Genomic DNA, 15,151 nt, shown 5'->3' with positions numbered 1-15,151 from the left:
ATAAAATCAGTATGTCTTTATACACATTTGTTGTTGTTTTTCAGTCGCTAGGCTTGCAACCCCATAGGCTGCAGCCCTCCAGACTCCTCTGTCCATGGGATTTCCCAGGCAAGAATACTGGAATGGGTTGCCATTTCCTTCTTCAGCGGATTGTCCTGACCCAGGGATCAAACCTGTGCGTCCTGCACTGGCAGGCAGGTTCTTTTCCATCTGAGCCACCTAAGAAGCCCATTTTATATACATTACCATGTGTAAAATAGATAGTCAGTGGGAAGCTGCTGTACAGCACAAGGAGCTCAGCTCAGTGCTCTGTGAAGACCTAGCGGGCTGGGATGGGGAGAGGAGGGAGGCCTGCGAGGGAGGGATGCACACATACATACACCTGATTCACTTCGTTGTACCGAAGAAACTAACACAACACTGCAGAGCAATTTTAAACTCCAATTGAAAAAAAAACTGCTACGTCTTACTTAGTTCATGATTTTGACTTTTAAATAACCATGCACCATAGGTCTTGAGGACTCAGCACAAAGAAGTGAGAAAAAACATAAAATTGGTAAAAATAACCTGAGTAAAGAAACCTGACTTCCAATTTGCCTCTACAACTTTCAGACAAGTCACATTAAAATCTCAGTGCTGTAGTTTCCTCATGTGTGAAATGATCTCGGGAGTCATGAGGACTCTGTAGATCCTGTTCTACTGAATACATGGTGCTTTAAAAAACCATGTAAAATACAAAAGGAAAATCATTGTCTGGGGCAAGTAAAGATGGAAATATCAGATCTTATCAGGCCCACATCCCACTACCTGGTCAAGGTCCTGGCACCTACAGCTGTTGCTAATTTCTCCTGAATCATCAACATCACTTTCCCCTTACAAATGGTGTACCTCTTCAGGGTACACCATTGTTATAATACAGGCTATTTTGAAAAAAGAAATTTCCCATCAAACCACCAGTTAAAGGCTTCACTTAAATAGCACCAAAAAGGACAAAATGGGCTTCTCTAGTCGGTCAGTGGTAAAGAACCTGCCTGCCAATGCAGGGGACGTAGGTTCAGTCCCTGGGTGAGGAGGACCCCCTGAAGGAGAGCATGGCAACCCACTCCAGTATTCTTGCCTGGGAAATCCCATGGACAGAAAAGCTTGGTGGGCTACAGTCCGTGGTGTTGCAAAAGAGTCAGACAAAACCTAGTGACTAAACAACAACAAAAGGATAAAATACCTTATTAAAAAACTTCAACAAAAATGAATGAGATTTGTTAACAGGAAAACTTAAAAACACTATTAAAGGATATAAACAGAAAGATATGCTACATTCTCAGATAGGAAATTTTTAATATCAAAAAACTATTCATTTAAAACTAAGCCCATTAAAAAAAAAATAGTTCTGTTCATAAACTAGCCAGGCCAATCCAAAAGTTTATGTGAGGACAGTAGAGAGGGACAAGAATATTAAGAAACTGTAAAAAAAAAAAAAAGAAAAAGGAGAAAACCAGCCCTGCCAGTATTAAAATGTATTATAAGGTTTTAATAATTAAAACCACATGGTAGCAGCACATGAATAGATACATACCAATGGGACAAAAGAGAATTAAAAAAAAATCCAAATACATAAAGCAATGTAATATATAAAAGTAGTATTTCAAATTAGAAAGGACAAAGATCATTCAATAAATGGTGCTGAAATTTTGAGGTAGCCAAAGAGAAAAGAATAAATTTAGAGCCATACCTCAAACTACATAATAAATTCCAAATAGATCAAAGACTTATATGTAAAAAATGAAATCACAACTACGAGAGACTTTGGAAGACAGTTTGCCAGTTTCTTACAAAAGCTATGTACAGTCCTATCATATAATCCAACAACCATGCTCTTTGGTATTTACCCAGTTTTTAAAAATCTATGTTCATACATACAAACAAAAAAACTGCACATGCTTTTACAGCAGCTGTATTCACAATCACCAAAAACTGGAAGCAATCAAGATATCCTTCAATAGGTGAATGTATAAACAAACTACAATACATTCACATGAGGAAATACTATTCAGAAATAAAAAGAAACGAGCCAGCAAGCCATGAAAAAAACATAGATGATGCTTAAATGCATTTTGCTAAGTAAAGAAGCCAGTCTGAAAAGGCTATACACACTATATCCTCCTAATTGTACATTTTGGAAAAGGGGAAATTACAAAAATAGTTTAAAAAAAAAAAAAAAGGTGGTTGCCAGAGGTTCAGAGAGAAAGGAGAGGGATGAACAGGGGGAACGCAGGACATTTTAAGGTTGGTGAAGCTACTCTGTGTGATTCTGTAACAATGGATGCATGTCTTTATGGACTTGTCAAAACCCATAAAACTGTACAGTATAGAGTGAGCCTTAATATAAACCACAGACATTGGTTAATCCATGGACAGAGGAGCCTGGAGGGCTACCGTCTATGGGGTTGAAAGAGTTAGACGAGACTTAGCGACTAAACCACCATCACTGCCACCACCACACTGATTCATTTCTTATAATATATACCACACTAACGCAAGACGTTAATAATAGGGGAAACTATATATAAGGGGCAGAGAAGGCAATGGCACCCCACTCCGGTATTCTTGCCTGGAAAATCCCATAGATGGAGGAGCCTGGTAGGCTGCAGTCCATGGGGTCGCTAAGAGTCGGACATGACTGAGCGACTTCGCTTTCACTTTTCACTTTCATGCGTTGGAGAAGGAAATGGCAACCCACTCGTGTTCTTGCCTGGAGAATCCCAGGGACGGAGGAGCCTGGTGGCTGCCGTCTATGGGGTCACACAGAGTCGGACACGACTCAAGTGACTTAGCATAGCATAGCATAGCATTAGCATATATAAGGGGGGGGGGGTTATGGAATTCTTTGTACTATTGGCTCAATTTTTTTGTAAATCTAAAATGCTATTTTAAAAAACAAAGTACATTAATCATAAAACAAAAACTGAAACTGTAAAGAAAACATGAGATAGTTCTACTAAAACCTTAAAGAAGGAAAGTCTGTAACTCAAAATTCTAAAAACCAGAAAACTGGTTAAATTCAGCTATATAAAAATCAAAAACTTCTAAATGGGAAAACAAAGTCAAATTAACAATGGAAAAAATATACACATAATTCATATAACAGATGAGGTATGTATAAAGTCCCTAACACAGATAATAAACAGTCAATAAATGAAAGACTTCAAGACCTAAGGCCAGTCAACTGAGGGTATGACTGTCACAAAACAAAACATTGGAAGACATCTGTTTTTTGACCTGAAGCTGCCCTTCTAATCTGAAGACACCTAGGTCAGAGATTACTTTTCCCTTAAAAAACAAACAAACAAACAAAAATCAAGACATATTCTATCAACCTCCAGTTAAAGCCCAAAGATAGTCAAAGTCCAGGTCCTGGACAACATAAAGCCAATGAAAAATATTTTTAAAAAACTCTTTCCCAAAGGCTTATATTCATATTTTTCACGAAATATCAACGCCTATCATTTTCTTCTTCTAATTGTATGTGAATAAATAAAAGACTATCTAAATAGATCCCTTAGCCAAGTACAGAGAAAAGTTTATCATGTTTTCCACTCTCAGTCAACTGTATTTTGGTCTAAGCAAAGATGGTTAAGATTTAAATAATAGCACAAATTAATCTGGATGTCAATTACAAAATATTAATTTTTTATTGTGGATAATCAATACTTACTCTCACATTTATTTTTTTACATATGAAATTAAAAACAAATCAATAAAAACTAACAGACAAAAGCTATGTGAAGACACGTTAAAGAAAACTGCTACTATTATTCTGAAAGTTCTCTTGATTTTGAACAGAGACTTTTCAGTCTATCATATGACCTCACTGGCTAAGCATTTTTCAGTACTTACTCAGACACTGGAACTGCACACTAAACATCATGTGAATATCTTACAAAGTCAGGAAAAAAAATTTCAGTTTTAAGTCCAGCATATTCAAACACTTTAGGGTGACAGGATATTAAGGAATTAAGTAATTACAAATGTTTATTGCCTATCAATATGGGAAAATTATTTTTGTATTTGTATAAAGGAACAATAGAAAGATACAAAGGAAACAGAAATGGTTACCTACAGAGGATGGGGGAGAGAAACAGGGACAGGAGTTATTTTCTCAATATTTACCTTTTTTAAGTTATTTTAATGTTTCAGCCATGTGAGTAACTATTTTTGAAACAAAAAAGTACATATTTCATATAAGCATAAATATTTCTATAAATCAACAAACAAATACACAGATATGTGTGGTTCAAAGAGGAAGAATTAAGGAGCGTTTTCTGAAAGACTGCTGGAACCATGTTCCTGGGTCACAGTTCTCTGAGTAAATGAAATTTCACAATAATTGGCTCTTCATTTCCCCTTAGAACTTGAGAATATTTTTCCAAATGACCACAATTCCAAAACAGTTTACAAGAAAGAATTTTTTTTCTTTTAAAAAGGGCCGAAGGATTTTAAAACATTATTTTCTTAGGGGATAAACACTTTACTATAAGTTATTTTATTTATGTACTAAATAATTCTACAATATATTGCTGGTAACAAATCATTTTGATTAAAATAAACAAATCTTACAAAACAGAAGTGCTTTTCTTAAAGTTCCCTCCCCCTTCCCTAAATCCAACCTCTTAAATAGATCTGTACATTTTATGAAATCACAGATTAACTCCGTATGACAATGTTTTAAAAAAAAAAAACCTAGACTGTTGCCTAGTACACGAATAACCTTATGAACTTCATACTTCAACCTGCCCTGTCTACACCAGTCTCAGGAAAACGCACACCCACTTTCCCTTTCACACCAGTGACACGTTTCAACCTTTTCTAAAGCACACCAAGTACTCAGAATGCTTCACCAACAATCTACAATACGTATGTTCAATATTCGTATGCTACCATCACCAACCTATACTAAACATATCTAGGTTCCTAGACAATATAAACCCTATCTCCATGAGTTTTCCATATACCTAATTATAAAATGATTAAAAACAATTAAAACAAAACTGTAAATGGTTACTAGGTTCAAGGCAAGAGGGGAATGGTAAGTTGTTTGACAAGCAGAGTTCACCTGAGATGATGAAAAGTTCTGGAGATGGACAGCGGAGATGATCTCATAATAATGTGAATGTACTGAATGCCACAAACTTAGATCAAAGAAAATGTTTTCATGTATAATAATACATTTGTCTTTATAATAATGCAGCCATAAAATATTTTTATTGCTTTTTATGGAGAAAGGGACCTAGGTAGACAAAAGTGCTGAGGGCCCATGAAAATCAAAATGTGGCCCTAATGCTTATTTCCTACTATGAAGTCAAGGCACAGCAAGAAGGTGAAAATATAACCAGATATGTATGTAAAACATTATTTGAAAGAGGAATCACACACATAAACAAACTTTGTGGGTTTGCATTTTTTGAACCCTAGTGAGATTACAATGGTATCTCAACTATTATATAGTCTTTTTCAAACAATTCTTTATTAAAAAGAGCTAGAAAGAGATATCACATTTATATAAACATATAACTGCATGAAAATTAATGTAATGAGACTTTAAAGGAACCAGAGAGCAAGAACTTACTATTAAGGAAGAAAAAATAAGTGAAAAGGGAAAAGAAAGAAAGAGAAAAGGAAAAAAATATTAATAAAAAACAAAAAGAACCATCCCTCTATTTAAATTAGCAAAGCTGAGAACATTTCCCGAGTAAATTCACAGATTTGGCATAATGTCAATTAAAATCTCCAAAGGGTAACAAAATATTAAAGAAAAATACTGAGAGAGAGAATGCCCTCTAAAGTAAATACGAAAAAAGTTTAAAATGAGCGTGTATCTAAACCTACTGATACTAGATAACAACAAAATACAAATAAAACACAACTGTTTAAAGCAACAAATTAGTACATTTTAAATACATATCTAGGTTCTTAGACAACATAAACCTGACCTGAGGACAACACGGATGGAACCTTGAGGGCACTGCACTAACTGAAATAAGACAGAAAGACAAACACTGTCCGATCTCACTGGTATGTGAAATCTAATATGATCAAACTCACAGAAACAACAGAGTGGTGGTTGCAGGAGGGTGGAGGGGTGGGCAAGGGGTGGCAAAATGAGTAAAATGGGCCAAAAAGTGCAAACTTTCAGTTACAAGATAAGTAAGTTCTGAGGGTGTAATGCAGAGCGCAGAGAGTATGGTTACAATACTTGGTTGTATGTTTGAAAGTTGCTGAGAGAGTACATCTTTTCACAGTTCTCATCACAAGAAAAAAACAGGAAATAAAATTAACAAATTAGAGTTTCTAATAATAATGTTAGCTGCAGAAAAACAAATTGATCTCTTTAAATCCTCACAACGTATCATATGGGATTTTTAGATGGGTTCAAATTTATTTTTTAACTAGAAAAATATGGAACATTTCTAGTCATGAAAGGGAGTTTGTCTTTTTATTTCAAGCCACTAACCACATTATTATAAAAAGCATCTCCAAAATGAAGAACACCAAACTAAAGATAAAATGAAAACTGATGGGGTGAAGAGAGGAGGGGACTTTCCAACTGCACTGCTAGATAAAAGCTTTATCTCCAAAACACACAGGGATGGAGCTAGGTGGATACCTCATCCTCAACAAACTGTCAGACAATATCACTTTAATCAAAAAGAAGCAGAGGTGCACCCACTTACCCATGCTCCAGATACTATTAAAAACACTTTGCATGTAGTAACTAATCTCACACTCACCATAAACCCTCTATGAAGAAGATACTGTTTTTATTCTCAAGTAGCAAACTAAAGTTACTATATCCACCGGTGACATAGCTAAGCAGTAAGAGCAGGGTCCCAGCCCAGGCATCTCATCCCAGAGGCCATGCTCTCAACCACTAGGCTATTTGCTTTCCTCTGCATAACAAGCTACAAATCTACATCTACTGGACATATATAAATTACTATTACACAAGACAAAATTCAAACAAGAATGGTTTTGATAGCGTGCTTTGAGGATTTAGATTTTCAGTCATTGGGGTAAGGAAAGGCTTTATGGAAGAAATAATATCCACAGTGGGTCTGGAGGATATGAGACACCACTGAGAATGGAGATGAGACTATTCCCCACTGAAGGAACAGAGGAACCAAAAGCAGTACAAAAAGCTGAAAAGCACTGGCAACTCAAATATCTGAGTTGAAAAGAATGTGTTGTTGCTGTTTAGTTACTAAGTCATGACCGACTCTTTTGCAACCCCCTGGACTATATAGCCCATGAGGCTCCTCCATCCATGGGATTTCCCAGACAAGAACACTGGAGAGGGTGATCATTTCCTCCTCCAGGGGGATCTTCCCCATTCAGGGATCGAAACTGCATCTCCCGCATTGGCAGGTGGATTCTTTACCACTGAGCCACCAGGGAAGCCCATTGAAAAGAATAGTGAGTACAAAAGAAGTAAATGAAAAATAAATGATTCAGAGGCCTAAGGAGGTTACTAGGCTTAATTCAGTGGAAGGCAGAGGAGTAACATGGTCAGAGTTGTCACATGGCAACTGGTTATAAAAACTGGACAGAAAAAGACAGAAGGAAGTGACAGAAGGTTAATTCACTAGTCTAAGCATGGTTAAGGATGGCTCAAGTAAAGTGCAGTCAACAGAAGCAGAGAAAAAGGAATAGATAAGGAACATGCAGCAGCTACTTGAACTTCAATTAAATTAAGGAAGCAACCAGGCCGGAAAGTACAAGACTGAGGATACTAAAATACAAAGACAACAAAGAGGATGGATGAGACCACGCTTGGAGCCATGACTTTGGGAGCCTGCCAGGAGGAGCACATTATAGGCTAAAAAGACCTCAAGTGAAGGGGCAGAAAGGCCTTAAAGACAAACTTTCCTGCCTAATCTGACCAAGTTCAGGAACTTAACTAAGGAGACTCTATGACATCAACATCGTGAGCGAGATCATGGATCAAACTGACAGAATTCAGTAAGAAGCCGACTGCAGGGGCGAACCTGAGGTTTTAAGCAGAAATGAGAATAACCTTGTCATTAACAGAGGTGAGGACAAAGGAGGGAATGGAGGTCTAAAGCAAAAAGGGACATGAGTTCAGGGTTCTAGGTGGTGAGATTGAGGCTTATAACATGGGATATTCTGAAATTATGCTGCATCCATGGGAGTAGTACTTGAGTAAACAGAATCAGAGCTAAAAATATAGAAGTCACATAAAGATACTTGGAAGCTATGAGAGAAAAAAGGAAAAGTGCTGGGTAAAAAAAAAAGGATCAGAGAAAGTTTAAGGAACTATGTCTATTTAAAAGGGACTGAAGAAGAGCCTGGGAAGGTACCATCAGAGGGTTAATACTACAACCAGGAGAATCCAGCATGATTTAGCAGCGCTCTCAAACATTCTTCACAGGAAAGTATATAAATAAGACAGTGTTCGTGTGGCACAAAGAGATAAACGTGGCTACTCATAACTGGACGTTATTAGCCCAGGAGTGGAGGAAACCATTACTCTATATACGCCTTGCAAACCACTACTCAGTTAATCCGCTTGCTGCACTGTTTAGAAAGTCCTGTATTACCAAAAAGTCTGTAGGCCAAAAAGTTTACAATTCTATTTCCCTAAACTGTCTCTTTCCGTAGTCAATGATTAGTTGAGTCGAATGTGAAGATGTGACAAAGAAGACAAGAATACAGAAATAACCAAAAAATTTGGTATCTGAGAAATCAGTGATGACTTTAAATATCAGTGGGAAAAGGAACAACCTAAATACCCATCAGCAGATGAGTGTGGATAAAGACTGGTGTGTGTATATAATGGAATATCACTGGGCCCCAAAAAAGAATAAAATAATACCACTTGCAGCAACATGGATGGACCTGGAGATTATCATACTAAGCCAAGTAAGCCAGAAAAAGACAAATGCCATATGATACCACTTACATGTGGAATCTAAAATATGAAACAAATGAACCTATATATGAAATAGAATCAGAGACACAGAGAACAGGCTGGTGGTTGCCGAAGCAGAGGGGATGTGAGGGAGGGATGGAGTGGAAGTTTGGGATTAGCAGATGCAAACTATTATACAGAGGATGGCTAAGCAACAAGGTCCTACTGTGCAGCACAGGGAAATATACTCAATATCCTGTGATAAACCACAATGGAAAAGAATATGAAAAATATATATAGGTAAAAGTGAATCACTTGGCTGTAGAGCAGAAATTAACACAACATGTAAGTCAACTATATTTCAATAAAATTTCTTTTAAAAAATCAGTGGGAAATACTAGATTTTAGGAGACAAATATGGACAAGGGTGAATAATTAAAATATCAATACTGTTACTGGTCATGCTGTCCCTACTGTTACAAGGAGAACCTAAACAAGATGATTCCTCAAATCTTGCTAGTGAAAACATTCTTTTTTCAAACCAAATTGTGATTGTAGTAATAAGCTTTACCTTCTAACTCCAGTTTTATTCCCATTAATAAATAGGACGAAAAAATAAAAATCCTTTGAAACCCTGCAACACTTACCCAGTGCGAGACTGACCGACTTTATCACAAATATCCAAAATGAGGCCCCAATCCTCAGCAGTATTCATCTCACTGGTTGCTTTCTCTGTATATTACAAGAAGAAATTGCAGAAACATTATTTCTAAAAAGTCTTTAAGCGGTAAATGACTACATTCAAATTACCAAACTGTAGTATAACCAAGGACCAACAAATCACAAGAGCTATCAACATCTGGTTAATGAAATATTTAAGTCTATCTTTAAAAAGAGGTGGGTACCTTTGTCACCTATCACAATTATTTTCCCCACTTCATTTGTTTGTTACTTGGTATTTAAAAAAAAGGGGGGGCCACTGATTTTTTTTTATAAAAATGTACACACACACAGGTCTATCCCTATCTGCACACAGAAAGACCAAAATAAAGAACTCTTTCATGATCAATAGTTAATAGTTAGCTTCACTAATTATTTACAACTGTGGCTTCCCTGGTGGCTCAGACGGTAAAGCGTCTGTCTACAATGCGGGAGACCCAGGTTGGATCCCTGGGTTGGGAAGATCTCCTGGAAAAGGAAATGGCAATCCACTCCAGTACTATTGCCTGGAAAATCCCATAGACAGAGGATTTGCATAGTTAATTCATAGTTAATTTACATAGTTAATTCTTAGCTTTACTTGCCCTCGAAGGAACATGACAAAGAACATGTCTCTATCAAAATGTTCCAGGGAATTAAATTAACTATCTATTTGTTGAGTTTGGATTCTGAGAAGTAGGGTGGAGGGGGCACTGAACAAAAGAAAACCAAGCTTTAACTGAATATTTTCCCTTAAATCTAAACTTGACAAGTTAAAATAAAAAAAGCCAGAGGTATGGCAGATTAAACCAAATCATTAATTTAGACCCCTTTCTTCATTACAATAAAGGAATTTTAATGAAAACACACAAGGATAAGGAAAACATGAGAAGCAGTAACAGCAACAGTATCTCAAAAGCTACAGAACAACACTGATCCATGGTAAACTACTGAGAAGACCCAAGAAAGGTGAACCATGTATTGTTAGTAAGAAAAAAAGCTTAAGAACTAGTCTGTTGAATCCTCAGGAAATTCAACTATTGCAATTGAGAATGAAGAAAAAGAGCACTTCCAAGTTAGCAAAATGGGTTAATGCTGTTTGAAATGTAGGCAGGCTCTATTTCCTCACTCAAGGGCTCTAGCAATATCACTTCCCTATTCCGAGAAAGTGAGTGATGGTTTACTTTCTGTAGGTAAAGCAAATTTTTTCTAGACAGGGAGACACCAGGTATAGTTGAGACTTAGGCAGCAAAAATAAGGAATTCCCCACCCCCCAGTTTTCCAGTCTGGCATGTAAGCAGCTTGGATGTATTCACTTCATCCTAACAAGTAAAACACTGAACAAAGTGAAAAATCAACGACTCTTCTTAGAGCCCTCAGAAGTGAGGTCACAAGGCAAACTGATGCCCCCAAATTAGACATACAAATAGGCAGATACACAGAACCACAACTTAACAGAGCAGAAGCTCATCAGCACAAACATCACCAGGAACCAGTACCAGGGGAGGAAAATCTACACTGAAATTATCAAACTGCTGGAGGCTAAGTGTGCACAAGTCTGAGTTAAAACGCCAGAAAAGAGGCGGCTTAGAAGACTTCCCATACTTTTGTGAGTTTCAATTCCACCGTTCTTTCAGGTTCTCAAGGTGAACATCACAGAAAATTTCCCCTATTTTTCCAGCAGGGGGAGAGAAACTGACCATTCTGAAATACACCAGAGTATTCTCTTCCTAAAAAATCCTACCCTCAAGAGAAATTATTTTATCAGTCTTAACCAACTAGTGTTTTACCAGAGATTAACCCAACTGTGGGAAGAGAAATCCCAAAGCTAGCTTGTTCCAGCCTTCCACGTGGGAGAAGGGGAATATCCAACTCCAGCCCACTGGAGCCATCCCATTCCACCAATGGGATGAGCAGGGGATGGACACTGAGAAGCATGTGAGAATTCAAACCCCAGGGGCAGAGAGGCTCACTGAGCCCAAATCCCAGGACAGTCGGCACCTGATCATCACACCACTAAAGGCGGGTGTCCCTTCGTCTAGTATATCATATCCAGCTGCTGACAAGTCACACTATAAGGCAAAGAGCACAACTGGAAGGGTATCAGAGTAGCATCAGAACCAAACTCAGACATGAGAAGGATGTTGGAATTATCAGACCAGAATTTTTAAAGAATATGACAATATGCTAAGAGCTCTAAATGGAAAAAGGAGGTAATATGCAAGAACAGATGGACAATGTAAGCAGAGAGATGGAAATTCTAAAAACGAAATATTAGAGATCAAACAATAATATAATATAAATGAACATCCTTGGATGGGCTTATCATCAGTCTGGACACAGCTGAAGCAAGAATCTCTGAACCTAAGGACATGTCACTAGGAATTTCCAAAACTGAAACGCAAAGAGGAAAAAGTGATGGAGGGAGGGGGCCGGAGCAGGGGGGTGGGGGCACTGAAACAGATTATCCAAGAGCTGTGGGAAACTATAAAAGCTGTGACAAAGGAATCACTGGAATACCAAAGAAGAAAGAGGAAAAGAAAAAGAAGAAATATTTGAACCAAATATGATTCGGAATCTCCCCCAAATTAATGTCAGACGCCACACCACAGATCCAGGAAGCTCCAGGAACACCAAGTACAATAAATGTCAAATAAAGAAACAAACCCTCTACACGTTGGCATATCAAACAGCAGAAAATCAAAAATAAAGCGGAAAAAAAAGAAGCCAACAGATGTAGAGAATGGATTGGTGGACACAACAGAGGAAGGAGAGGGTGGGACAAATTGGGAGAGCAGCCTTGTCTTTATACACTACCATCTGTAGAGAGACGGCTAGCGGGAAGCTGCTGCGTGACATAGGGAGCTCCACTCGGTGCTCTGTGAGGGTTAGAGGGCTGAGACTGGGGGGTGGGAGGTGGAAGGGAGGCCAAGAGGGAGGGGGTATATGCATACTTTTAGCTAATTCCCACATGTTGCCATTCAGCAGAAACTAAGAAAACATTGTAAAGCAATTATTCTCCAATTCAAAGATTTTTTTAATTAGAAAAAAAGAAGCCAGCAGAAGAAAACACCTTACCTATTCAGAAGTAAACAGAATGATTATATCTGACATCTCAGAAACCATGCAAACAAGTAGAAAATGGAATGAAATAGTATTGAGAAAATAACCACCAACCAAGGATTATATATCCTGTGGAATTATCCATAAGGAAAAGACAAAGTCTTTCTCAAATAAAGAAACATCAAGGGTATCTGCTGCCACTAGACTGGCCTTACAAGAAATGTTTCAGAAGTTCTTCAGGGAGAATATAGGAGATATGCATACATGAATGTGTGTGTGCGCAGGCATATGTATAAATGAAATGAAGCACAGCAAGGACACCAGGAACAAAAGAGAGAAATTAGGAATGTGAATATTTTGTTACTAGAAGGTGAGCTGTACTATCACTGAAGTGGCACAATGTTATTTGAAAGTGAACTTGGACTAGTTGTAAATGCATATATATATTGTAAACTCTTAGGCAGTTACAGAAAGTAGAAAAATATATATAACTAATATGCTAAAAAAAGAAAATGGAATCATATAAAATATTCAATTAAAACTCCAAAGGCAGGTCGAAGAGTATCAGAAACAGAAATAAAATACAAGGGTTACAACTAGAAAATTGTAACAGGTATGGTAGATGTTTATCCAACAATATCAATAATCACTTTAAATGTTAATGGTCTAAATATAGGCAGAGATTGTCAGAGTGATCAAAAAATAAGATACAATTAAATGTCATTTACAAGCAACCCACTTTAAATATAAAGACACACATATAAAGTAAAAGGATGGAGAAAGAAACAGCATGCTGACACTAATCACAAAGAAGTGGGATTAGTTATATTAATGTCTGATGAAGCCAACTTTGGAACAAGGAAAATCATCACGGACAAAGGCATTACATAATAAAGAGGTCAATTCTCAGAGAAGACAAAAATCCTTAACATACATGTGCCTAACTAGAGAGTGTCAAAGTAACTGACACAAAAAATCATGTGAACTCCAAAGAGAACTAAGTCACTAAGTCATGTCCAACTCTTTTGTGACCCCTGTGGACTTTAAGCCTGCCAGGCTCCTCTATTCATGAGATTTCCCAGGCAAGAACACTAGAGTGGGTTTCCATTTCCTTCTCCAAGGGATCTTCCTGATCAAGGATCAAATCCACATCTCCTGCATTGGCAAGTGGGGGTCTTTACCACTGAGCCATCAGAGGAGCCCCTTGTTGGTTTACTCTATACCTAAAACGAGGTTACTATAGACTAAGTCTTTCAAGACCTAAAGTTCTTGTCACTATGAAACAGCAACATACCAAGAAAGTCCAGAACACCTGAACTGATACACTATGTCACCATCCGCACCAGTAGAAAAGATCTGTGTCTGGAGTATTTTCTCTTTTGCCTCTTTATTGGAATCCTGAGAAAGTCCACCAGCAAAAAAATGAAGCAAGCAAGATGCAGCTACAAGTAAAAGAATTTCTAGACTCACTAAATTGTTTTAAGTGAGCTTTAACCATGAGGGGATCTGTATTAATTCAAGAAACACCAGAGAGCTAAGAAAATTTTGAGCAAGGAAACAATCTGATCAGAGTTTGACTTTTAGGGGAAAAAACATGAATCTGCTGCCAACATGTAAAAAATAGTTTGGGAGAGGGAAAAGAAGAAACTATAATGAGAAACTTAACATAAATCTGGAGACAAAGTAAATGAGCTACTTTGAAAGCAAATGATGAAATGCTGTTTAATGTGTTCTCACTGGCAGGTGTGCCAAGATGGTAACAGTAAATTGACCTGTTTAAGCTTCCATAACTGTAAATCCCTTAAAAATAACAACTTCTACTTTGGGTAATTCTTTGAACATTCATGTTTTCAGTCTAAACGCTCAATAAATGCTAAACTTGATCATACAACTGCAATATGAATCCATAAGGGTCACAGAAACATAGACCTTTAGTAACATCTATTTCAGTGTTTTTTTTTCAAATTTTACTTTTCAATGCAGAAACCCTCTACAAGTTAAATCTAATGCTAGCTACCTGGAGTTAGCACACACTTCACAGGTTGAAGGTACAGGACTTCAAGTCTCCCCTCACTTCAGACACAAGAAACAAGCTCTGGGCTTCCCAGGCCACATGCATTCTGACCAACTGGCTACAGATTCAGGGGTTTCCACTATCCCCTTGGGTTCACTGATTCACTATAACCACTTACAGAATGAAGAAAATCACCTATAATTACAGTTTTATTATAAAATATACAAATGTCAACCAGCCAAAGAAGAGATACGCATTGTGCTGGGCCTGGGAGGAACTCAAAAGCAAAGCTTCTGCACCCTCAGGACTCCTCATCCTCCTGGCATGTCACTGTGGATCACCTACCAGGAAGCTCAATGGAGGCGGGGTGTCCACGGTTTTTATTGGGGTTTCATCAAGAAGGTATTGTTGACTGAATGAGGGGCCGCCTCCTGAAACTCCATCTCCAAGCC

At 37.6% G+C, this 15,151-nt stretch overlaps 1 protein-coding gene across 2 annotated transcripts in view; it reads right to left on the bottom strand.

Moving 5' to 3' along the window:
• The window catches only part of STAM (signal transducing adaptor molecule), a 63,360-nt gene that overhangs the window by 37,717 nt on the left and 10,492 nt on the right, over positions 1 to 15,151 (bottom strand). The window contains exon 2 of one of the 2 annotated variants that reach the window (XM_019973117.2): positions 9,571 to 9,655. The exons of the other annotated variant lie outside the window; for it this stretch is intronic. Coding sequence (XP_019828676.1) covers positions 9,571 to 9,655 — 85 coding nt within the window. The remainder of the gene's footprint in view (positions 1 to 9,570; positions 9,656 to 15,151) is intronic. 2 annotated transcript variants of the gene reach the window in all.

This window comes from Bos indicus, chromosome 13 (genome assembly GCF_029378745.1).
Source record: "Bos indicus isolate NIAB-ARS_2022 breed Sahiwal x Tharparkar chromosome 13, NIAB-ARS_B.indTharparkar_mat_pri_1.0, whole genome shotgun sequence".
Classification (NCBI taxonomy): domain Eukaryota; kingdom Metazoa; phylum Chordata; class Mammalia; order Artiodactyla; family Bovidae; genus Bos; species Bos indicus.
This window is presented reverse-complemented; position numbering and strand designations above follow the sequence as displayed.